Raw genomic sequence first — 25,891 nt, forward strand, 5'->3', positions numbered from 1 at the left:
TATGCACTCCTATTGTACTTCTTAAGCATTATAAAACTAGCTGATTATACAACCCCATCCTGGTACTTGCACGTGTCTTCAAATGCTCCTACCACCCTTAACGTGCATCCTAGATTAGATAATCTTAGTTTTGTAATTGGTCTCCCCCGTGGAGGCAAGACCTCCCCTTCTAAAACCTGGTCACCTGGAGCCTTTAAAAAGCACCTCAAAAGCACCCAGTTACGGGAGATCTCTCAACAGGGAGATTTTACCTTCTGAAAGCATGCCAGTGTCAGAAGAGGCCTTTGCTGGAGCAGCCCCAGCCATCATGCCCCAGAAGTGCCGGCAGACAGACTTCCAGCTGGTGCGAGTCAAGAGCACGTGGTGCCGGATCAAGAAGGGAGAAGACCTGTCTGACTGCGAGGACAAGATAACGCTCTCCGAAGCAAAAATGTAAGTACAGGAGCCCACGTTGCTCCTTGGCGACTGCGCTGGATGGCTCTGCCTAGCCAAACTGTGCAGTCTCCTTGGTGGGATGAATGTCAGATGGAAAAAAACATCTTGCGTGCCATTGCGGCTTAAACCCACCATTACGTGTACAACCCTGTGCAAGTGGGCTTCGAAAGGTGTGCAGTAGGGCAGCACAGGTATTTGCTGTTCTCCTTGGCATGACTTGGCAACTTAGCCAAGGTACGGAGGGAACTGAATCAACAGCCTCAATTTTTGTAGATGGGAAATTTCTTTAAACTTCTGAAAAGCTTAGGCAGGAACTTCTGAATGCTGTACTAGGGCTTTTCCCCCCCCCCCCGTATGTACATGAAAACTGTGTGTGCAAAAGCTCATGCACAAGCATAGGAGAACATGTTTGTAGAGGTGGTTGCAGATAAATGAAATGCTTAGATGCAAAAAATAAACACAGTAGGTCACTGACAAGAGCAAAAACCATAACATATCTTTCAAACTGTGGAAGTCACCTACTGCTACTTCAGCCAGAGGAGAGAGAGGAATTTTCCCCAGGGATACACAGAGCTCTTTGCTGATATCACATCTCTCCAGTTAATTATCCTTTAATTACAGGATACTCCTTTTCATGAGCACATGGAGCCCCGTTTGTGATCAAGGTCTTCCTTAATACAGCTATGTTTTGCATGTCAGAAGTTTTCTAGCATTTCTCATCCTCAGGTTTTAATGTCACAAAGTCTAACCCTTTTCTCAGTCAGGTCAGAGGGACCTTCACCAGCGCTGGCAGTGGGCAGCGGCTGCACGCGAGCATCGCTCGGGCAGAGCTGCAGTAGATAGAACAGGACTTCAGTAGACCCAAAGGCAGTCTGCTGGACCTCAGTCAATAGAAGGATGACCCTAGGGCCCAGAGCACTCCCAGAAAAATCCTCAGCTGACATATGCTTCAATAAAGGTATATTCAGCCCCAAATTCACTACTATTTTTGTACAGCAGAGGGGTTGCAATGGGTGCTAGTTGTGCCATCCAGCACTCAAAGCTGATTCCACCAACTAACATTCAAAAACATCCTGTCTCTTAGAAGGGTCACGTGCCAGAGATGGATGCACATGCAGCTGAAGTATAGCTGTAAGGTATATACTTGGTGCATTAAGATGTACACAATGATTCTTTTTGTAATACTGCATTCCTAAAGCCCAGAAGAAATTTTTTGGAAGGTATAAGTCCTCATTGTCTTTCTTTAATACTTAAAAAGATTAAGGATAGTCTTAGAGGCAATTTGGTAAAGAAAGCAGAGAAGCGTCTATTTAGACCTGTAAGAGAAAGTGCAGTCATGTCAAAAGAAATTGGGTGTGTAAGGAAACCTGATTATCCAATGAGCCATCTGCTCATTCAAAAAACAAAACAAAGGTTCACAGAAACTGTCAACTTTTACCCAACTGCAGCTCAAGAAGAGGTCTTGTATAAAATACGTGTTGCAGTTTCTGTCTTCCCCCACCCTCCTTGATTCCCAACAAACTAAAAAAGCCACTTGTTTTCCCCCTGGCTCCCCCTGCCCCACAGAAGTAATAACTGGGTTGCAGGGCCGTGTTTTAGACAGATACTACATCCTGGCTTTGTAGGCTTTTATTTATCCTTTAAAACTCCTGTATGGAAATTTTTGCCAACTCTCAGTTTTCTTTTACTGCCTGGGAGCAGTTCCTATTTCTGTCATACCTGTTTTGAGGTAGAGAGATTCACTGTTTCAACTGGAGCATTGCAGAGACACTATTATGTACAGAGGTGTGTGGCTGTGTGTAGATAGACTGGAATAAATCAACTCTTATCACCCAGATATAGTGGGCAGAGGATGTTTCCTCCACAAATACTTTGGAAAATTTTGGCAATGTCTTCCCCACACACTTTTGGGAAGCTGAAATGACTGGTCTGGGGTTTTCTGCTGGGGTTTTCCACTTCCAGCATGAATAACATGCTCCAGCCCTTCTAGCTTTCTTTTTTATCATTACCATATAGAAGTTCAGCCATGTACCTGTTCTCTAAGACAGGGCAGGGTTTATCTGGTGCCAAAGAAATTGAGCCCCAACAGCCAGGAGAGCCGTCCCACCCTCGCGGCCCCACACTTTTGCAGTGCACAGACGGGAAACTCCACATTCCCCACCTTCCGGCTACATCCTTAAACTTGTTCAGACATGCAAAGTACAAAAGAGGAATATAGTAATCTCAAACCATGTTTTCTGATCCTTGCCAGAGGTGAATGCATCTCCGAAGGTGGGATTTCCTGGACAATAGAAGCACCCATCTATTTTTGCTACAAAGTGGTAGAAACATACAATATTCTGGATCCCTCTAACACTACTCTGCTCTGGGGTCACATTACTGAACCCCAGCAACTAGAGCTAGCCACTAGTGGCAAAAGGAAGCTGAGGCGCTTTATTGTCATAGATGAAGTTGTTGATGAACTTTACGGCTCCAAAGTCAGAGAATACTTTGAAGAGAACAACGTTCAGCACAAAATCCTTGCCCTGCCTACCACTGAAGAAACGAAATCCATGGACCTCGTCTTGAACATCTTGCAAGAAGTCCAGAAATTCAGCATTGACAGGCGAACCGAGCCCATCATCGCCATCGGAGGCGGCGTCTGCCTGGACATCGTAGGACTAGCCGCGTCGCTCTATAGAAGACGTACCCCTTACATTCGGGTCCCAACAACCCTCCTCTCTTACGTTGATGCCAGTGTGGGTGCAAAGAACGGGGTGAATTTCCTGCAGTGTAAGAACAAGCTGGGGGGCTACACTCCCCCGGTAGCCAGTTTCCTGGATAGATCCTTCATTCAGAGCATTCCTCGGCGACACATCTCCAATGGCCTCGGTGAAATTTTAAAGGTAAGAACTTTTGTAACTGCAGTTTTCAAACCCAAAATATTGATAAGACGTCCATCAGCATCCATGGTGTTGTATAAACTGCCTTATAGAAACAAAGATGGGCCCTCAAGGCTGCATGGGGACTTTTAACTCTCACTGAGCCTACGTATATTTTTCCAGCTGCTAAATTTGTTAGAATATCCCTTACAAGCAGTGCCTAGTGCTGACCCTGCAGAGTAAACTCCAAAACTCAAGGCCAGATGTAGACATGGCAAAACCAGGGAAGAAAGCATCTTCCCATCGAGGCTGATCCACAGCACTCTAAAATGAACCGCTGGTCAAGAAATTGAAGCTCATTATACTGGAGATTAATAATCTGCAAGATCATTTGCACCTACCTCGTGGGCAATGTCGAGTGTGGTCAATCAATCTCCTGCCAGACAAATTCTACTTCTAAAATTACCTGGGAAGTTCACAGTAAATGGTTTTATGCCTGAAGAGCTTTCAAAACTTTTGATAAAGCAGAGTTCAAGCTATTAAAGTTCATTAGAGATGAGCTCATCAGTAGTAATTCTCAGTGCTTGCACAATGGGAACCCCTCAGGATATCTGGAGGTTTCTGGCAGGTACTGGGAATCCCGGAGATCACCATTCCTCACTGCAGAAGTGGGCTAATGCCCGAGTCAGAGGGTGAAAAAATACGTACTTGTAACTATGAAACCGCTCCTGAGCCCTTGTATTCCCCATACAGCAGTGCTTTCCCACCTTCCCTTGCTCAAAAAGCAATCCCAAGGTTTAGATGAGAGTTATCTTGGGGATGTCCACCATCCTGTACCTGGCCTGGGGATGGCTACTTCTCAGTACTATTCAGCTGAGACAGTCTCGAGTTTCCTGCCAGGCACACAAATAGCCAAAGCTCGTACAAACCCTCTGCTGGGCCACCGGAGCACGTAGCGAACACACAGGATGGTCAGAGCTGCCCAGCAGCAAGGGAACTTGCCCACCAGCGTTCCCATCATCTCTTTTACCAAGTGTGCAGGTATTTCTTTGCTACATATGATATTATAGTCCAGTCTAATGAAACTCCTAAGTTTAGCACAGCACATACAAAGATCACATCATTATCTTTAATTACCTCTTCTCCTCTTTGTCCTAGATGGCACTCATGAAACACAAAGGGCTGTTTGACCTGCTCAAGAGCCATGGGAAATACCTTCTGGACACCAAGTTCCAGTCCTACAGTGGCTGTGCTGACTACAGGGATGCTGCACTGCAGACCACCAGGATTGCCATTGAAACCATGTTGGAAGAGCTGGCTCCCAACCTCTGGGAGGATGACCTGGACAGACTGGTTGATTTTGGTCACCTTATAAGCCCAGAGCTGGAAATGGTGAGTGACAGACTCGGTATGGCAACATCAAAAAAAAAAAAAAAGTTTTCAATCAGCAGCATGAAAACTTTGTGCAAAAGGGGCTGAGCTAAACTCCAGATCTGCACATTCCCTCAGATCACCCAATGCACCCAGCCTGGTCCTGTTGTATAAAGGGACCCCTTTCCCAGCCCTGTTTCCCCCACACCTCCACCCATGATTCCCATTGAGACCACAGGCCAGTTACTGCTTCTTACCAGGCATTTACCAAAGCACAAAGATGTCTGGATTTCAGTGAAGCCACTAGAAATCACCAACATGAGCTATAACGGTGCGAAGGTATGGAGACTGTAGCCTCCATAGCCTGTCTTACTGGGCAGAAATTGCCACTGTGGAAAGAGGGGAGAGGACTAGCCCTTATGCAACATTCAGAGCTCTTCCTTCCATCCCATGGTGCTCTTCGTCAGTGATTTGAACGGGAGGAGAATTAGATCCTGGATCACTACAGGAGATTTTACTTACAATTAATCATGTGTAAAACAGATCATTCTCTGCATCCCATCAATCACAAGATGCTAACGTCCAGCAAATCTGTATTTCTACTGCTGCAAGTCAAATGTCAATTTTCAGGAGTAATTTTAGAAACAAAGCTACTTATTTACTATTTGTTAACCCTAAGCCTTTTCTCCCATCCGCCTTTGCTCTGTTTCAGAGGGTTTTGCCATCGCTGATGCACGGAGAAGCGGTGAACATCGACATGGCATTCATGACGTACGTCGCCCATGCGCGGGGGCTCATCACCGCCGAGGAGAAGGAGCAGATCATCCAGTGCATGAGGGGCCTGGAGCTGCCGGTCTGGCACGGCGGCTGCAGCTGGCCCCTCATCAAGAAAGCCTTGATGGAGCGCCTGAAGCACAGCGGGGGACAGCTCCGGATGCCTCTCCCCACCGGCCTCGGGGTAGCAGGTACTGCGGCGAGGGACAGCGGGAAGCCCCCGGGAGCGGGCGCGTGGGGGGCGGCCAGCATCCCGGCACACAGACGTGCTGGAATACGTGCCCTGCAGTTCTGCAGCGGCGCATTCCTGGCTTTACTTGTGCTTCTCTTAGCATCGCAATAAACCCACCGAGAGACAGGATCCTTCTCTTGCGTGTAACCACCAGAACTCAGTTAAGGACTGAGGCCTAATTAATTGCATTACGATTGACCAATTCACTTTGCAAACATGTTTACAAACAGTCTAAACGCAGTGCTCTGGCAGATAAACCAGCAATGTCATAAGGGGAAAACAATTCCTTTGTTATTGAAAATAGTTAAGTCATCCTTGGCCAGAAGAGTTTAATATCTCACTATGGCTAGAACTAATACCTGAAAACTAAGTAGCATCTGTTCAATATCTGGGGTGAAACATTCTTTCTTCTGAGACTTTTTTTTTTTAAAAAAATCAACCCCTAACATAGATGCAATGCATGGGACCAGGTTGTGATCTTTTGCACCAGTATTCATCCCAACTATTTCCATCCAGCTCAGTCTCTACACACTCAGTAGAAAACTGGCTCTCATAAACTGTTTGGAGGAGCTACTCTTCCCCTAGAGAATTAACGTACACAAGGAGGAGAAGCTTCCCTGAACGTCCAATTAACGACAAGCCTTACTTTACAGAGATATTCAATGACACTAGCGAAGAGACCCTGGAAAGAGCATACCACCTGTGGGTCAGGGACTGCAAGACGATGCTGGAAGAAGAGCCGGCTGCCCTGTGAGAGCTGCGAGCCCGGGCCGACGGTCCTGCCCCACGTGAGGAGTTGCTTGACATCGTAAGTTAGCAGGCAGGACTGAATTTTAAGAAAAGATAAATACAGCATTACCTGTGAAACCACATACACCCCAGAGCTGGGTGGAACAAGGATATTGGCACCTGACCTGATTTACCTCTTTCAGTTGTTCTATTTGAAAAGTAATTCATTAGACCTGTGTAGTGCTCAAGAAGTGATTGCTCGGAAGTGAAACCACCAAGTGCCTGTAGCATAGTTCATAGCAAGCTGTCTTTTTTGGGGGGAAAGTGAGTGGCATTTACTCATTCATTTGGTTAATCCAACCTGGGGGCTGCCATGGCCTTGCACAGCACTGTCTCACCACTGCTTGTTGCTGGATCCCTGGAGTCAGTAAGTGTATCTGGCTCACAGACCACATAAAAGAAGTGGGGCCTCCTGACAGCACCATGCAAAATTTCCATGCTATATAAAATGTTTGAAGTGGGTTATCTCCTCCACTGGTTTTGGCATTCTGAGTTCTTGTTTTCTCAGCTCATTCAAACTAGCAAAAAAATAAAAAACCCACTCATCAGCCAGTCTTTGCTCCCAGTGTAAGGAGAGGACACACTCCGATTACAGGCACTGTCACGTAGCTGCAGAGCAGCAGCTACCGCCGCTGTGAAGCACAATGGGAGCTGTGTCTTGACAGCATGATGGTCCCATGTCTTGGGACTCTTAGATACTGAGGACATGCTGGCAAGACTCATCTTGCTGCCAAAAAGTGTAGCGGTGGTTTTACTGCATAACCCCTACAAACCATCGGTGTGACAAATACAGTGTGGTTTTGCATCGGTGCTGCCTATGAACAAAGTTGAGCTCCAGGGTACCCTTCAGAACCCCCCTGAGCATCTGTCACAGGCCTACGCGTACCTGGCTGGCCGGGCTCCTTCCCCATCGCAGTGCTTTCCAGGTAGATAAGGTCAGCTGGGGAAAACTGAGAGAAATTGGGGGATGCCAAGTGAGTTTAACATCTTCAAGCAGCCTCAGTGTCTTGTCTCAGGATCCTGGAAGACACAGAGGAGGTTATGTTTCAGATGCTGACTGTGAAAAATGTAAAGGCAATGTCATCCTTCTCCCCGGAGGCTGAATCAAAGGAATCACAATCAACAAACAGCCTTTGAATTATTTACAGCATTATCATATTATTTTTTTCCTTATGTCATACAAGTTTGTGCTGATGTGCTGGCTTCTGTTTTGCTGAAGTAATAAAAGCTATTAAAACTGGAAAACTTTTAAAATAACAATTCCACTGCTGCACTTAGTGCATGCCCGTGTACATTTGCACATGCTCAAGGGACAGAATGACATGGGAGGAGTGAGGAACAGAGCTGACACAATAAATCCCTTTTCCTCTTGAGCCTGAAGAAGATGCACCTAAAAATACACAGAAAGATTTTCCTGGCCCTTCTCCAGAGCCATGCATTTCTCTAGCTTCAGGGCAGGGTTTCGCACAGATGGTACCACCTTACCAAGCAGACCTCTCGTAGAGCTCCTGCAGCATCACAACACATCCTCAGAGCCACTTCTTCCCAGAGAAATAATCCCTGAACGCCCTGAGTTTGAGTTAAATAAGCCTGTGGCTGAGGATATCAATGAAATTTTGTCCTTTTTCCAGACTGTCAAACATAGGTTCATTCAGTGGTTCATAGAACCATAGAATCATTAAGGTTGGAAAAGACCTTTAAGATCATCGAGTCCAACCACTAACCTATCACTGCCAAGTCCACCACTAAACCATATCCTCAAGCACCACATCTACCCTTCTTTTAAATATGTCCAGGGATGGAGGCCCAACCACCTCCCTTGGCAGCCTGTGCCAATGTTTGACAACCCTTTCGGTGAGGAAGTTTTTCCTAATATCCAACCTAAACTTCCCCTGGCGCAGCTTGAGGCCATTTCCTCTCGTCCTATGGCTTGTTACTAGACAGAAGAGACTGACCCCCGCCTCGCTATAACCTTCTTTCAGGTAGTTGTAGAGAGTGATTAGGTCTCCCCTCAGCCTCCTCTTCGCCAGACTAAACAACCCCAGCTCCCTCTCATAAGGCTTGTTCTCTAGACCCGTCACCAGCTTCGTGGCCCTTCTCTGGACACGCTCCAGCACCTCAATGTCCTTCTTGCAGTGAGGGGCCCAAAACTGAACACAATATTCAAGGTGCGGCCTCACCGGTGCCGAGCACAGGGGCACGATCACCTCCCTGCTCCTGCTGGCCACAGTATTGCTGATACAAGCCCGGATGCCATTGGCCTTCTTGGCCGCCTGAGCACGCTGCTGGCTCATGTTCAGCCGGCCGTCAGCCAGCACCTCCAGGGCCTTCTCCACGAGGCAGCTCTCCAGCCGCTCCTCCCCAAGGCTGTAGCGTTGCATGGGGTTGCTGTGACCGAAGTGCAGGACCCGGCACTTGGCCATGTTGAATCTCATACCATTGGCTCCGGCCCATCGATCCAGCCTGTCCAGGTCCCTCTGTAGGGCCTTCCTGCCCTCCAGCAGATCGACACTTCCACCCAGCTTGGTGTCATCTGCAAACTTACTGAGGGTGCACTCAATCCCCTCATCCAGATCATCAGTGAAGATATTGAGCAGGACCGGCCCCAGCACTGAGCCCTGGGGAACCCTGCTCGTGACTGGCCATTTGACTCCATTCACCACCACTCTCTGGGCTTGGCTGTCCAGCCAGTTTTTAACCCAGCTCTTGTCCAAGCCATGAGCAGCCAGCTTCTCCAGGAGAATGCTGTGGGAGACAGTGCCAAAGGCCTTACTAAAGTCCAAGTGGACAACGTCCACAGCCTTCCCCTCATCCACTAAGCGGGTCACCTTATCATAGAAGGAGACCAGGTTAGTGAGACAGGACCTCCCTTTCATAAACCCATGCTGGCTGAGCCCCATCCCCTGGTTGTCCCGCATGTGCTGCATAATGGCATTCAAGATGATCTGTTCCACGACCTTTCCTGGCACTGAGGTCAGGCTGACAGGCCTGTAGTTCCCCGGATCCTCCTTCCAACCCTTTTTATAGAGGGGCATCACATTCGCTAGTTTCCAGTCATCTGGGACGTCCCCGGTTGACCAGGACTGCTGATAAATGATGGACAGTGGCTCAGCGAGCTCCTCTGCCAGCTCCCTCAGTGTCCTTAGGTGGATCCCATCTGCCCCATGGACTTGTGAACATCCAGGTGAACATCCTGTAGTTCCTGACAGCAGCTACCACGTGGGAAAAGCATCACTCTTGCTCACAGGGAAGCCATCTGCACCATCAGCCTTTCACTAGAACAGAAAGGGAGAGCACAACACAGGACTAGATGAGGACGTGAATTTTTCTGGAGCGTGAGAGCGCCCCGAGGACAGCAGTGCTGAGGGACAGTGCGCTGAGAGCCTCTGGAGGAGTGTGTTGTCTCTGCCCCATCTGGTGCTGGCCACCTCTCGGAGGTGATCTAGGACCAGAGCCCTGTAGCTCTGGTGCTCCTCTCCCAGAGTTTAGGGTGATCACCTGGGTACGCTGGCGACCAGTTTTCCTCCTCTCCAGGAGCTGGGTGGGCCATTTTTCACTTCAGATAATTTAGAAATGAATGAAGCACAGGATTATCAGCTGCCCAACAGTCAGTCTCCTTCAGTGCAGGAGTCCTACTCCCATCTACCCACGCAGAAGAGGTAAAAAACATACATCAACTTGAATTCTGAATTTTAAATGGCCAGGGAGAGACCCCTCATGGGCCCAAAGGCATTTAGCACTCCAGTCCCACGAAAAGCCAAGCAGCAGCTCAGCAGGGTCCAGCCAAACTGAACCCAGAAGCCACAAAACCCCACGTACCCATTAAAAGCCCAACACCTAAGGCTGGTGTGCTGTCGGTGACAGTGGCGTGGCTGCGGGTCACCTGCCAGCCAATCTCACACGCTGGCTTTGCCTCCGTCTTCAGGAGTCAGTGTGTGTGTGTAACAACATATCAAAGCAGCTGAAGCACAATTAAGACTGAAAAGTGAACACATGATTATTATTTTTTACGCTCCCTTCTGCCGTGGGTGAGAGAATACAATCAACCCCTGACATGCTTGGTTGCTTAGTAGCAGACAGCCACATTTTTAATTATACACTAAAATATGCTAAAGAACATAAAACGGCTGTGTGACTAATACGTGTGTATCAAGAAAGGCATATGACAGCAGCTAAATTGCTCCAGTGTCTGACAGAGTGCCTCTGCCAGGCTTGTCATCGGAAGATCAAGGGAAAAAGGTAGAAAGTATTATTAATAAAACAGTGTCTTTAAAATACACCTGATTGTTTGCAGTGCATTTTTTTAAATGCCTAGAATGAATTTAACTTTTTTCCATTTATTCAGCTTTCATTTAATTCCTACATTTTCGAACGGAACTATTATCCTTAGACCTAAAATCTGTGCTTATTTTCTTATTACCTTCAATGACTTATTACTCCAAAGAGAAAAGTGGAAAGCCGCGCGGGACCCAGCTGGGTTCTCTGCAGCACAAGTTCTTCATGGGTTTGTTTGAACAAAATTACTTTAGTTGTCAGATAACAAGAAATTATTTTATTATTTACATGTCCTGAAGTTGTTTCTTTTGCAACAAGCTGCTCTGGAAAGTGTTGTGTTGTTTTTTTTTGGGGGGGGGGAAGGGGGAGATAAGCTCTGATATTCTTAATAAAGGAGTAAATACACAGTTATTACTCATGTCCAGTCAATAGCAGCATTAAATATACCCAATGTAAAATGAGAATCAGGCCAGAGGTCTTGAAGACTAAGAAGACTTGGAAGACTAAAAGTCTTTGAACGTATTTGAAGTGGCTAAACAAACAGCGCTGAACTTAACAGCAACTGCCTTATTCCTCATACCGCACAACATGTGCTCAATGGTGCTGTGCTTGTCTGCCTGGAGCCATTACTGCTGGTACAAATTACATGCTGCATTCAGAGAAAATGACTTGTGAATGACAGTATTAAATCATAACTCGCCTTAGAGCAAGCCAAGTTTGCTGGCCTTGGAGCTGGGTTGGAGGTGCCGGGCTGGAGCTAACACGGTGCCGCAGGGGGTGCTGCAGGGGATGCCGCCTCCGCCTGTGCCGGGATGCGGCCGAAACCATCACTGCCGCAGGGTCTAAGCCCACCGAGGGAAGCCTGCCATCATTAAAGCTTTGCAGCCGGCAGGAAAGGACGCAGCCCTACAAGAGCGTGCTGTTGCCCACTTTTGTAACTAATGTCTAACTCTTGCTGCCGTCAAAGGCAAGGAGGAAAGCCAGCGGGAGCAGGGAGCTCTGGAGGGGCGCTGCTGAACTGCAAGAGAGCAGGCAAAGCGTTTGAGCAAGACCAGAGCCCCCAGAGCTGTGTGCCCCACGTACCGAGGCCCGCTCAGAGCCCAGAGCACACCCCGGGGGCCCAGCGCAGCCCTGCCAGCACCCGGCCCTGCCTTCCTTCCGTGGGACGAGCACCACGCTTGGACGCCACGTCTTGCGCTGGAGCCAGGCACTTGCCCTCACTCCCAAATAACTGTGGCTGCCCCACCGATGGCTACAGCAAGGTGACCGCTGGCGGGCTGTGCCCAGCTCCCAAAGCCTCTGATGGTGCCCTACAGCCACCCTGGATGGCCAGTGCATCTCCCATGGCTCACAGCAAATCCATCAGGACATTTAAGGATTTCTCCCATAGCTCCTTTGAGACAGTATCCACAATATGCAACCGTGCACATCAACCCCGTGGTGATTTTTCTAAATACATTAAAAGAGCAATTAACATTTAGATGATTTGCGTGCCCTGGCTCATCCTACGCACCGTAGCAGCCTTCTCATTGCCTCGCACAGCTCTTGGCCAGCATTTAGCACAGAGGTCTGGCACAGGATCCTTCGTTCCCTCTATGACCAGAGTACAGCAGTGCCTCAGCCCTGGTAACTCCAGCCCAGGATGTGCAGGGATGGGGTAAAAGAGTGCCAGCACAAGGGTCTGGGAGCTGCCTTCTCTCTGGGGAATCACAAACCAGAGCACCCATCCATGTTCGGTTTGCCGAGTTTGACAGAAACCTCCTTGCTCCGTTACGATCCAGGTAAGAAAGGAAGATTTGTGCTGAAACTGCATCTTCAGGCCTCAGTAGAGATGGTAGCCTTGACACACACGTTAATAGAGTTGCTTTCAAAAGCTTAGTTAAAAACAGAGCCATTTTAAGTAAGGGTGCGAGTTGGATCACAGGCAAAGACCACGGCAATGGTCAGGGCACACGGATTTAACCTGCAAGCCAGCATCCTATTAAGCCTTATTGGTTTTAATAAGTCAGGCACATTTTTCAAGCCATTCCTCTGCAATTTTAAGCAAGTGCATTTCAAAGGAGCTGGAGGAACAGACTATGACCACTGTGCCGTGCCGGGACTACCCCCAGATGCGACACCAAAAGGAGCAGCAGCCGCTGAACCTGCGAGGCAGCAGAATCACCATCTCCTTCCCAGCATCGGGAGCTGCCGAGCTCCCAGCTGTGTCTCCTCAGGAGGAAAGCACCTTGTGGTGACATGGTAGCAGGGTCCTGGTGTGCGCCGAGCCCCACAGCGTCCTGCAGCCTGGCCACCGGGCTTTCCAGCAAACCAGACCCCACTGGGCTTTGGCAGCCTTATTTTTAACATCCACTTTCTTACCCTGCACAGAATTTTTCAGGCTTGTCCAAAGGAACTAAACGCCTTCTACGCAGACCTGCTACCACCTCTTTGCTGACACATATGGAGCAACTGCTCACAGACATTAACCCCATGACGAGTTTTCTCCCGGCTCCTCCTGGGTTCTGTCGCCCAGCTGAAGCCCGCAGCTGCTCCCACCGACAACAAGAAATCCACTCCCAAAACAGCGCTGGCAGAACTGACCACCAAAAGGGAAGCCAAAATACGTCCAAAACCTCAAACTTAAATTAGAAATTATATTCTAGGCTGCTGATAAATAGATTTTCTATTGCAATACTATAATGCCACATTCAAACATGGTGCTGAATTTCTAAAGAAACAGCATTACAAAGCTTGCCGGAAACACTCACAAGGCTTCAACTCTAGTACCTTCTCCAGAGAGGGTGCAGGGCTTTTCTACTCTATTCCCAACAAAGTCAGGTAGCTTCACCCAGCATTTTTTTGTTTGTTTGGTTTTTAAATTGAGTGATGCAGGACACCTAGTCATTTTTAATTGCAGATGAATTTCTACCCCTTAATAGGGTATCAGATTTTCAAAACAGGCCAAATTCAAAGCTTCTGTTGTTCGTATTCAGGGCCTAAAACCCATGAGATAATACGCATTAACCACCACTGCTGTGCAGCAATGTCCACAGAGACGGCGAGGACTCCACGCTGTGAGCACAGGAAGCGACAGCCTGCCGAAGAACACGACCAGAAGGGATGAAAGCAACAGAGAGGCAGGGAAAAATAATGGAGATGGGAAGACAAAAACGAGACCCCAGCTGGTTCCTACCCGGCACTAGCCGCAACTCCCAGCACAACTCAGGAGCGGCTGTTGGCATGTTGGGTGAGCGGAGGTTTCGGAGGAGTGACGCGGGGGTGAGCAGAGCCAGCACTAGGATCTCCCCATGCACAGGTCAGAGGAGGTGAGGAGGTGTTTCTGGGTAGGACTGCTGTGGGTAGGTGACCTCGCAGGAGCGACAGCATAGCAAAGAGGTGTAGGTACCCCGAGGCCTCACCCAGCCCGTGCCTGACACGGGGCAGCTGGTGGGAGGGCAAGGGCAGTGCAGCCGGGGGCGGTTTTAGCAGACACCCCTTTGAGAAGAGAGGGAGGCAAAAGGCAAGAGCCCACGGGAGGGGAAAGGCAATGACATTTTTTCATGTCTACCTATTTTGTTCCTTATGCTGGACTGCAAGCTTTGGGTTTATCCACTATTGGCATGTATTTCCAAAGCCCAAGCGCGGCCTGATCCGTAGCTCTGTCCCCGCTGTGCTACCGCAATACAGACACAACCAGACAGCTCTGGGGCTAGCAGGGATGCTGACTGACACCAGCTCAGGAACACGGAGACATCCACCACCAAGTCACAGACACAGGAGCACTGCTGGGCCTTCAAATGCACAGAAAAAACAAGGTTCACGTACATGGAAAACGAGTGGCTTACACAGACACATGTGAAAAACCAAATGCTTTAATCCATCTATCAAGAACAACAGTTCAAATTATTTCATTGGATACATTAATATTGATCCATAATTTACAGTGCTATGGACCATACACAAATTATTGCTGCAGTCAACAGCAGATGAATATCAACATTACAGTACCAAGCATCATAGCAAGAGGCAGTAATTAATGTCACTTTTTCAAGAAATATAGGTATTTATACTATTATCAACATCAGCTTCCCCCCCAGTGCATTTTATGTCAAACAACATAAATGTAAGTGCATTATTTTGTGCTTTGTGCTTTCCTTATGTACCTTCTTTTTGCTTTTACAGGTTGTAAGAGTTAAATATTGCTTTGTAGGCCAAAAGCAGTAAGGAAGAACTTCGTGGTACTCTGCATGTTCCTGCTTGTTGCATGGCTTTGGCAAAGTGAGAACTGGTAGGAATCCCATCCACCCGCTCAGGGAAGCTACCGCCGGCCCAGTGTCACACAGGACACCGTCACCCGACTGTGCAACAACTTCTGTCCATCTCACTCCACCTCGTTCATGCCAAATCCTGCCTTTAACTGCCGTCTCTGTCCTCTGCCATTGATCCCCTGTAAAACGTCACGGCCTCACGTTCCACCATGCGCAAACGGGCAGAGACGTCTCCAGTTCACACCCGCCTGGAGGTCCGTGTCTCCTGGAGACGTCCCCACCGCAGCAGCGTCAACATGCTTCCACTCCAAGGGTGGGCAAACTCAGAGGAGGGCTGTAGCTTAAGGAAACACGGGGTGAAGAGCGAGCAGAGCACAGCCGAGTCATATGTTACCCCAGAGCAACACAACGTACGGGGAACACACAACCCAGCTGCTGGGGCCACAGCGATTTTTATCAAGAAATCCAGCTCTTGATACAACAGTTTTCCTTGAATCCTAAGTCATCTCCACACAGCACGTAGCCAAAAATCAGAAGTCACGGCTGTCAGCAAGTACCAGTGTTTCATGTAAGCTTGAAAAATATTTATATACCACAGTCTAGACTTCAATTTCTGAATGCCCAGCATGGGCATCAAACCAAAAGCCTTATTCAATATATTCAGTGGTTTTCAGTCACCACACTCGAGCATGCACACCCTGATTCCGTACGATGCTGCAGAGCTGTCCCATTTTAATGGGGAAGGGTAACGCAACCTTGTGTTACAGCTACAAGCATTTTACAGCCCTGATTTTCTTTATTTGTCACCATTACCAAACGGCAGCACCAGAAGCCTGTACCCGCACGCTTGACTCGGAGCTAACTACGGCCCGGCTGCCTTGCAGGGGATTTCCCTGTCCCGGGAGCACGTGGGCTGCAGTGCACCCTGCAGGCTCCCAGGTCCTGCCCTGGGCCAGAGCTTCTGCACCCTAGGAAAGACACATTCCCAAAAGCTGTCTGGGGTGGGGGGGGAAGGCATCATTATAATCTAACTCCAGCTCCTCCTTCAAAAAAATAAAAAAAATTAAAAAAAGGAAAAAAGCCACAACCCGGTGGTTGCATCAATGCTAACACATAGCTCGCCGCTCAGGCGGGAACGGAGACGGCTGGACACAGCCAGCAACAGCCACAGAAACAGCAATGTGAGCGTAGACCCCAGAGCACCGTAACAGCAAGCGGCGTCCCCGCCAAGCCCCGCGCCCTCGCCATCAGCGCGAGGACGCCTGATGATCGGAGCGGTGACGCTTCCAGAACCCTTCCGTGGGGAAACGTTTGGGTGAAAGCTCAGCGAGCCACGCCGCAGGCTACGGGAACTCCCGACGTTGTCCCCAGCTGTGCCATCCCTACCCAATTCACATTTGATTTCTGAACACTAACGCTGCGACCAAGGTTTCCTTATAAAGCTTGCCAAACTGGCACTCAAGTCACTAACCATTTCACTTATGCTATGGAATTTCCAGTGTAGCACAAGGGAGAACAGGAAGCTCTTGTTTTCTATACGTAGGCACCATGCTACACTTCAGCGTCCTATAAAACATCACTCTAAAGCTCTCTCCTATGCCACACTTCAGTCAGTGCTAGTCGAGGAAGACTACAACTAGAGTTTAAGGCACTTCATTCTGAACGAGCTGCGCTTGCCTGCCGCTTGCGAGTCAGCTGGAGGCTGCTACTGAGAAATCCATTCAGTCCGCCTAGCTCGGAACACCACATGTCACCTCTGTAAAACACCTAGGCTCGATATAATACAAGTATAACTACCGTTATTGCATAGGACTACACTTGAGTAGATAATGCACCGAACTACTTTTACAACATTGTTGCATGTTTGAAGTTAATAACATTGTTATCAAGTAACAGTTATTTGCAGATACAGTAATTTACTCTTTTTTTTGTTTGTTTGTTTTTTTCTTATGTCAGCTCCAGTGCTGAAATAAACCACAAATTACTATAACGGGTATATTAACTACATAGTTATGTTTCCAAGCATATTACTACCTTTTCTCTGTATCACTAAAAATAAATATGTAAGTTCAGTTTCTCTACAGAGTTGCTTTATTACCTAATCTAAATTTGTACTCTACCTTAAATGTGTTTAAAAACATTTTCAAAGTGAGACTGTAATATACAAAATATTCTCAAAATCTCTCTTAAAACACAGAACCCTGCATAAAAGCTTCCTTTCAAGTGTTTACAAAGAACGCAGAAAACTTCCAATGAGTTTTAAAAATGTCAAAAAATCGTTGCAATATTAAGAGGCAAAAATCTTACAAATGAAATACAAATGTATTTAAAACAAAAAGTTGAGGATAACTAAGGAATCCATGCAAATCAAAATAAACTGTACAATGCAATTTAAAAAAAATAAAGCCAATTCGATATGTACAACACAATGTGCCCAGCTGATAAAATGTATTAATTTTTTTTTTGTCCAAAGAGCGTATACCCACTTACAGTGCTCCTGCTTGGGTTACTGTTGGCGAGCCACCAACGTATGTTACAAAACAAAATGAAAATCTAAGAAAAACCGGAACCATGATCAAAAGGAAAACCCAAATCAGCTCAGAGTAAAATTAAATGGCACTCTGAGAGAGAGACTCGCATCTCCCTGCAATTTTCAGCAACAGCGTTTTATGTCACAACCAACACAATCAGGATGTCTTAACACCTTTCTCTGCTTGCGTGTGTTCTGAGTGGAGTAGGGTGGGTATTTTTCCCTAAACACTTGTCATGTAAAGACCAACAGTTTGAGGGACACTGTATCTTTAAGGCAGCACTATTCAATTAATACAATTACAAATTGGACTTTTTTTTTTTGTTTCTTTACATTCTTTAACTTTACATTTTGTTTCCAAGTAAATAGGTTGCATTTACAATTCTACGATTCCCCCCCGGTAGAAACAGACTCTTCATTTGTAATTCTATTGCTTTGAGTAGATTTGACCAGTTCAAAGTTCTTGGCGAATCCAGTTCACAGACACTGTACATATGCTGTACAATATTTTGGAGGCATTGGTAGTTTTAAAATAGAATATACAAGTTTCTTCACAAAAAGTCTAAAAAAAATCCTATATATATATAATATATACACACGCACACGCACACACTGGGCTACTGATAAAGCACAAGGAAAAAAAATCAAAAAATTCTACAAAAGGTAAATTATTTAATCTACTGATCAAGAAACAAAACAGTTTATGAAAGATGTGCCAAGTATATGCTAACAAGCATGATCGGTGTCCTCCATGCTCACGCTGCTCCGCCTGCTACTCGTCTTCGATGCTCCAGGAGACACGGAGGAAAGTAGTGGGTCAGTCACTCCGACAGGGGAGAGGGTATCGTCCATCAAGATATCTTCCAGTTTGGATCCCATTTTTGCAGGAACACTGTAAGTGCCGGTCGGTTCAGTCACGTTTCCGAGGTTGTCACTGAAGGTGATGGTACCGTCAGTGAGATCGAGGGTGGTAGTGCAAGACAGGTCTGTGTGGTGCGGCATGATGTCTTGGTTGCAGTTGTCCAGCACAGGCTCTTGTTTGATGACCCTGTTGACCATATCAGGGGAACAAAGGCCTGTAGATGGAACAAGGGACAGTCCGTGCGCCCGAGCTTGCATCTCAAGTTCCTGTGAAGGAGGATAAGGGACAAATTAAAAAACAATCTGAAAGGAAAACCTGTCACCTTATGCTCGTGTGTACTGCGTCTCACAGCTTCCTTCTGCTGTACACAACCATTTCCTCCTTTGGCAGCAGCAAGAAGAGCTTGCACCTCGTACACTTCTGCCCTGCAGATTTTCTCTTGAACAAGAGGTGGGTGAACACCACCCCACACAGGCCCTTCACACTTCTCCTGACAACCTACGCCAGAGCCAAAACCCAGCGCCCCGCAGAAAGGAAACGTTCCCCCTCAGGCTCCTTCTCAAACCAGCGCCACGGTAGGTAAGCTTGGCATCAGCTCAGATGAGGAAAGCATTTAAATGTTGAGAAAAGAAATGAAGTAGCAGAAGCATGCATGTAGTATTTTTTAAAAAGCCATATGTGAAGGTATAGCATGCCTACATGATGCTTGTCATTTCCTGCTGAGAAACTGGAAGGGACATTTTTCATTCTACAAGTCTGGTAGAGTTGCAAGTTGAAGAGGTCAGCCAAAACTGAGCAACACTATTCCTGCACTGGAAAATTATAGACAAGTCATAGGAAGGCTTCAGACTTCATACACAGCCAGGATTCTTCATGAAAACTTTAAATCCCACCTTCACATTTAATCACACAGATGCACTTGACTGAAGACAGATAATAGAAGAATTGGCTTAAATGCCCTTTTTTAAAATGCAGCAGTAAGAGAGATGTTTTGCTTCTACTTATGCATTATATTAGGCAATCACAATCACTGTTGTGATACTGTTTCTGGATATTCCTATCACTGAGGTTGATTAATAGCCTGTTTTCCATTTTCAAGCTAAGACAACAAGCTTGTAACGGCACACTGCAAGATCAATGGACAAGGTGGAAGAAGGAAGCACTTCTTCCGTCAGCTGACATGCCAAAATCAGGAGTTCCTTATTCTGGGCTTAATCAGAATCAACACAAAAATACAGACTTTAGGTTATTTGCTGCCAGATGTATTGTCCATTATTCAAGGGTCTGGTTTTTTATGTTATTTTGACTGAAGGAGCCAGAACAGATGGATAATGCAAAGGAAGATGGAAGGTGCTTAAAAAGTGATCTGACTTAGCTTTAAAATACCACTGCTTGATGTTGCTCTGCAGAAGGGTCGCGCGCCTTTATCGCCTGTAGCGAACAGATTGTTCAACAAAGTACAAAAACTGCGCTGAAGATCAACCCAGCCTGTTCTATTTTAAAGCTGTTTACTTCCACACTTGACTCTCAGGTATTTCTAGCTTCATTATCTCCTTTGTGGATTAGCCGTGCTGTGGTTCAGGGGCCGCCGGACACAGCAGCCAGCCTGGCACGCTGCAGCCTGCCTGCAGAGTTCAGCTGGTCACACTGCAGGTGAGTGGCAACTCGAGAATATCTGGGACGCACAGACAGACATGCTGGACCGCTCCACCACTGCCTTCGTCTTAGGTGTTCTTACACCCAGTTGTAGATACACTAATTACTCTTTTATGGAGAGGGGTGGATATCCAGCTGTCTTTGCCCACCTGGAGAACAGAGTTGACAACGAAAGCTGTGTGGGCCGCCAGGCTAAGGTTTCCTATCCAACTTGAGGTGAAGGCAGAGGAATTAGAGAAACAGAGTTCTCACCCCTAAATCTCTGTGTAATACAGGCTATTGGGAACCTGTGTCAATCTAACAAGGCAACAACCCACAGAGAAAAAATATTCATGCCACCCACTGCTTTTCAGTGTTGAGAACTCTTTTGCAGTCCCACAGACTTCAAGGAACAAGAAAACCAACGATAGCACCTCGGACAAAAAAAGCAGCTCAACATCCATAGCTCTTGGCTGTCTTGCTGCAAAAACTCTTGGAGCACTCGCATTAGGCGTGCTTCTCTGCAACTGCTCTCAGAAAAGCCAGGGCAGCCTCAACATTAAATAAGGCTGCCAGTCCCCAAGATACCAGGGGACTCAAGATACAGTATTGCAGTGTCTGACACCCATACTGCTCTCCCTGCCCATTTTGCCCTGCAAGCAATGTTTACTCTCCACCAGAAAGCAGATGACAGATTCCTGCAGAGCATCGGGGAGAGGCTGATCGGGAGAAGAAATAAGAGATTAGATGTAGAAGACTGCAATCTGTAGAGCTTCTCTGACAGACAGGGCCTAGATTGGTCCCCACACAATTTAGAAAACCCACGAACAAAACAAAAATATTTCATTTATTGCGATTCATCTGAAACTGCTTCAGAAGGAGCACTAAAGCTACAGGCCAAAAAAAAAAAACCAACCCCACAAACAAGAAAACTAAACTGAACACAGTGCCAAACAGTTGAACTGAATTTGACCACTATCAACAAATAAATCATACATGAATTCCCAATTCCTTAGGTCTGACACACACAAAAAAACCACCCAACCAAAAACCATACAAATCTTTCATATAGTATGGTTTGCAACTTACGCTGGCCAGAGCAGAACAAAAATCAACCAGCCCTGTGTGCTTTACTAGAGTGTTGGGATTTATTTTTTTTTTAAGCTAATGTATTCTGTTTTTCTCGTGGAAAAATCTCTGCAGACATCTCAGCATTGGTCACCATTTATTGAAATGGTGGCTCCTTCTAACCCACATTTCTGCAAGCGAGCTTCAGTTACCATTATCTGCAGTTACACACTGCAACATCAAGAGCATTTGCAGCTTATTTATCAGCAAACCTGTATTCTGAGCAGCAGGTGCCTGTTGGCATGTTCCAGCTTCTTCTGTCTGGTCTCGAGCTCCTTCGTGCGTTGCTGTTCTCTTTGCAGCTTACGGATGTAGTCCACGGACGCTTTTAGAATAGTTCCCTTATTCCAGCGCATATCCCTTTGAAATGAATAAAAAAGGAAGAATTAAGGCTCTCAGGGAGGCTTTATTTTACAGTCATTACCTTCGCATGGGCAGCTACGAATACACCTCATATATACATAACACCTGGCTAATATTTATTCCGAGTTTATGAATACAGAAGGTATATGAAATGCACTAGAGGGGGCCAGAGCGCAGCTATTGCACACCAGACTGCAGCCAGCTGAAGGATGCAGAGCCCAGGAGCTGCCCTGTGGCCGCCCAGGCTCCCCGCAGCCCCCCGGGGCCGTCCCCCTGCCTCCTGCACAGTTTGGGACCTGCACTGTGCAGAGCGACTGAAGACCAGGGGCTCTGTTTGTTGCCTTATGGCAAGGCTGCAAGGCAACAACAACAACAAAAAAACAAACACCCCACAAGACTCCTCTTAAAGTTCGCACGGCTTGTTGTGCGGGTGATGCCTGATTTCAGCTGGGGGATTAAAAGGACCACATATGACCTGGTGCTTCTGTGGGAGAAAGACCTGAAGCCCTTTAGCTCCCAAGAAGCAGCAAGCAATAGTCCTCCTGGTGGCACTGTATCACCGCTGTGTTACAGTAGGAAGAGAAGAGCCCAATACAGCAGCATGTTCAGGTGCTTTAAACTTAAACTCCGGCTAAAAGACAAATGCCACATTGCAGCATAGGGTTCTTTAGTCAGGGGGTACATGGCTCCCATACTGCTTCTCCCACGTTATTCCTTCCCCACCTACTTTAGAGACAGAGGCTGTCTGCAGCATCTTCTCCCCTGCATTGCCTTAAAAAGGTTTAGTACAGACTATCAGACTAAAGATCCACCTGCCCTGTAGGTTGATAATGAGGAAAATTGCCCTGCCTGCTGAAGAGCCTCTCTGAAGATTAGTTATGAGTTGCTCCATGAGCAAGTGCCTTGAAATAACGGAAAATTTCCCCAGAAGTGTCATGGAGCATTGACTCAGATTTAAGAGAGACTTTCAAGCTCCAGAGCAAAGGGGATTCCTTGCTACTGAATCAGTGTTGGGTAAAGATAAGACAAGATAGTAAAATTACCTACAGGAACTGCTGGGAAACTGCCACAAACACTGGCAAATCATCAGTGAACAAACACACAGCTCTCTATTTTTGGTTTTTCTTGGACGGAAGGGGAATACGGTGGCTTCCCAGAAGAACTGCCCTCCATTTTCACAAGAATAGGGATTGATTTTATCTTGTCAAGCTATGACATCTAATAAATTAAAAGAATCACTCAGCAAGAGAAGCAGCCAGCCAGCTAACCAGGGAGACTAGACTGAGGTTTCACCTCCTGACAACTCCACCTCTGGTAAGGCAGTCACTCCTAGCATCAACCCCAGCCCTCCCAAAGCACAGGGGTGTGCAAGACGCTGAGCTGCTGCACAACAGGACTGTGACTGTTTTGTGAGAAAAATCATCAAATTAGTATAAGCTTAAGCAAGCTCCAAAAGGGAAAAAACAACCCCCAAAAACAATCTTCAAAAAATATAATGCAATCTTCAAGCAGTTCTATAGTCGTAGAGTGTCAAGATCATACAAAAAAACTCAGGAATATTTTTCTTTTGTAAATTCTTTTTCTTATCTAAGATTTTTTTTTCCTTTTAACACTTCCCTCCCACAGTCTCCTTGAGCATATTATACTTACGGGTCATTTGACTTGGGTATCAAAGTGCCTAGTTCTTTTATACGATCATTAATATTAAATCTTCTTCTTCGTTCAACTTTAGGAAAAAACAGTACAAATGTTACAAGTAATATTCACACTTAATTAAAACATATACAGTTTTTCATCAAAGATTTCTTTAAGTGCCTTTGAAATGTTCACCTGAAGCTTAAAAATCTAGTGACAGAGTAATTTATTTTGCTCTCCTACACACGGACACACTAAGACAGAAATTCTGTCTATACCGTAAAAATGCGGGATGCTGAAGTGGGAGAGTTAAACTGAACTCTAAAAAGCTGGAAGGCTGTGTTAGCATAGGGCTCAACTGAGATGTGAACATTTTCCTAGGGAGAAACATCACAGAACTTCAGAGACAAAAACTTAGATGCTCAAGGAAATCCCAAAGCAGGAAAAGGGACAAAATGTATAGTCTTGTTTTTAAAATACTCTTCCAGATGCAACATTTTGAAGATCCAGAAGTCAAACTTGCATATGAATTTTCCCGCGTTAGATTTTCATGCTATAGAAAAGGCTTCTGAACAGCTCAAGGCATGAAACAGTTCCTGTTTTTCTAGTAATATAAATATTAAAGGGCAACGTAAGGATCCTGTAAGTCATAAGACGGTCATTATTTTAAAATGTGTTTTTCCAACTTGCAAGTACGTGTTCCCTTCAAAAATGGAATTTAATAAAATTGCCACACTGAGGGTGCACACTGACGTTTAAAGTCAGACTGGCCATACAGTGAAGATTTTAGATTAATTTAAACAAAACATAAAAAGGCAAAATTGTGCAAGGTGGATTTGTACAAAGCAACTGGATCAAATGCTGTTCCAAATAATTCCATTTATAACAACCACCTGCTCACTTGGCTTATTGAAAAAAAAACCCAACAAAAATAGAGTTAAAATTCACTAGTAGATTTAAGCATGCTTTTCACAAGCATTTGAGTTATTTGATCTATGGCATATATAGTGAACTGGTATTATACACTACATGCAGCGTCTCAATCGGATCTAACACACCAGCATTTGAACACTTAATGCTTAAAATCATTACTAGAATTGGTGCAAAATGTGAAGAACCAAAACTTACTCAAGTTGTGATTGTCTTTCTTTTGCCTCTCCTTAGCCAATGCTCTCGCTTCTGACTCTGTAGGAAAAATACATGCTGTGCATGTGAATGAAGTAATTAGAATTAAAGTAATTCAAACACACCGTTTCAGCCTGTGAAACATTTGCGCAGGAAGCCTGATCGATGTCTGTCAAACCAATTATTACACCCATTCCAGCGAGTGAGAAGGGCCCGTACAGTAAGCTGTGATTGCCAAAACGCAACGCTGGTGTTGAACGTCCCCCTGCACCTGCGGAACATCTCTTCCCACACCTCCCGTACTGACTTCTGCGATGAGAACCTTTCCCACGGAGGCCCTGATTCAGCAAGGTATTTGAGGACAACGAACTGCTGAAATCCAGCATACCTTCTCCTGCGTTCACATACAGCCCGCACACTGACGTACCACGCAGAAGCCGAACCAGAGGAGCAGCATGCTTATTGCATTGCTACCTGCGCAGGATGTGAAGCAGTCGGGAGTCAGAGGCGCTAGTCACCCGAATTGAGGCTACGTCCTTCTGTGGCACGTGCATGCACATCACCATAACAGTCAAGGTATAATTTAAGCGACCTATTAAAAAGACTGTATTTTCCAGCTACACTAACTGTTCTCATTATATGAAAGAGAGATGAAAAATTCAACACCTTTACTAGCAATATTGTTAGAAAACAATGGTCCTTGCTTCAGGAAAAGCAAAATGAAAAATAATGACAACCTCGCTGCACATCGGCTGTCTCCTCCACTCAAAACTGTTCTTAACCTTGCTCCACACGTCTACTATAGGACTTCAGCGTGCCATAGTGTGGGCAAAAGCATACCTAAATTGGTTATTTTCATTTCTCATTTGATCTTACATTTCTCAGGAAATTTTAATTATTTCTGTTTGCTCTATCCTTTTTAATTTTTAAAAAGGGTAAGGTCACTAATCCTTGCCCTGCTGCATTCAGGTCTCAAATGCAGCAAGCATTATTTAGTTTTGCGGTCCGTCAGGGAGGACGAGTGAACGTGTGATCACACAGCCCATTATGGAAACAAATGCCCTCACTCAGTCCAACAAGTTTCTTTCCTGTATTCTTTTATTTTTATGGAATATGGAATATGCGGGTCCCTTCCAACTCAGGACATTCTATGTTTCTATGATTCTATGTCCCGTCCAATTCAAAATAACAGGTGATAAGGGTTTCCCTTCAGAGTAACGGAGGCTGACTACTTCATTACTCAGAATACAGAGCTACCCCAATATTACACGCATTACAACAAGACATCTATGCCAGGCTCCCAAAGGATCCCCAAAAAAGTCTTTAAAGACTACCACATGTGAAATTTGGACTTAAACCGACATTGCCTTGTATAACAGATACGGGGTTTGTAAGGCCAAAACCAATGGAAACTGCACTCCTGGGCGAGCAGGATTCCCGTCAAATGCTTCAGTAACTACAGCTGAGAAGTCACAACCATCATAAACATCAGATGCTGGGATAACAGGTTTGACTTTTCTTGGTTCTTCATAGTTTTGATGTTTATACAGTAGGATGGAGAAAGGTTTCGGACAAATGCTAGATTTAAATATTGCAAGCTCTCTCCAGCCTAGTTCCAAATGCAAA

General features: G+C 46.1%; 2 protein-coding genes across 6 annotated transcripts in view; one reads left to right on the forward strand and one right to left on the reverse strand.

The window, feature by feature from the left end:
- Nucleotides 1-262: 262 nt before the first annotated feature.
- On the forward strand, nt 263-6,427 carry LOC104052076 (2-epi-5-epi-valiolone synthase). The gene is made up of 5 exons (XM_009513238.2): nt 263-432; nt 2,687-3,320; nt 4,455-4,688; nt 5,380-5,632; nt 6,327-6,427. Exons 1-5 carry the CDS (start codon nt 263-265, stop codon nt 6,425-6,427), a joined length of 1,392 nt encoding a protein of 463 aa, XP_009511533.2.
- Nucleotides 6,428-14,571: 8,144 nt separating this feature from the next.
- MITF (melanocyte inducing transcription factor) overlaps nt 14,572-25,891 on the reverse strand; it is a 111,468-nt gene continuing 100,148 nt past the window's right edge. For 3 of the 5 annotated variants that reach the window (XM_064453481.1, XM_064453479.1, XM_064453483.1), the window contains 4 exons: nt 24,269-24,343; nt 23,156-23,231; nt 21,355-21,502; nt 14,572-18,645 (listed from right to left, as the gene is read on the reverse strand). In XM_064453481.1, the coding sequence (XP_064309551.1) occupies nt 18,244-18,645; nt 21,355-21,502; nt 23,156-23,231; nt 24,269-24,343 (701 nt within the window). In that variant the 3' untranslated portion in view covers nt 14,572-18,243. The remainder of the gene's footprint in view (nt 18,646-21,354; nt 21,503-23,155; nt 23,232-24,268; nt 24,344-25,891) is intronic. The other 2 variants (XM_064453482.1, XM_064453480.1) reach the window with 1 other exon arrangement.

The sequence above is a fragment of the Phalacrocorax carbo genome, chromosome 6 (genome assembly GCF_963921805.1).
Source record: "Phalacrocorax carbo chromosome 6, bPhaCar2.1, whole genome shotgun sequence".
Lineage (NCBI taxonomy): Eukaryota > Metazoa > Chordata > Aves > Suliformes > Phalacrocoracidae > Phalacrocorax > Phalacrocorax carbo.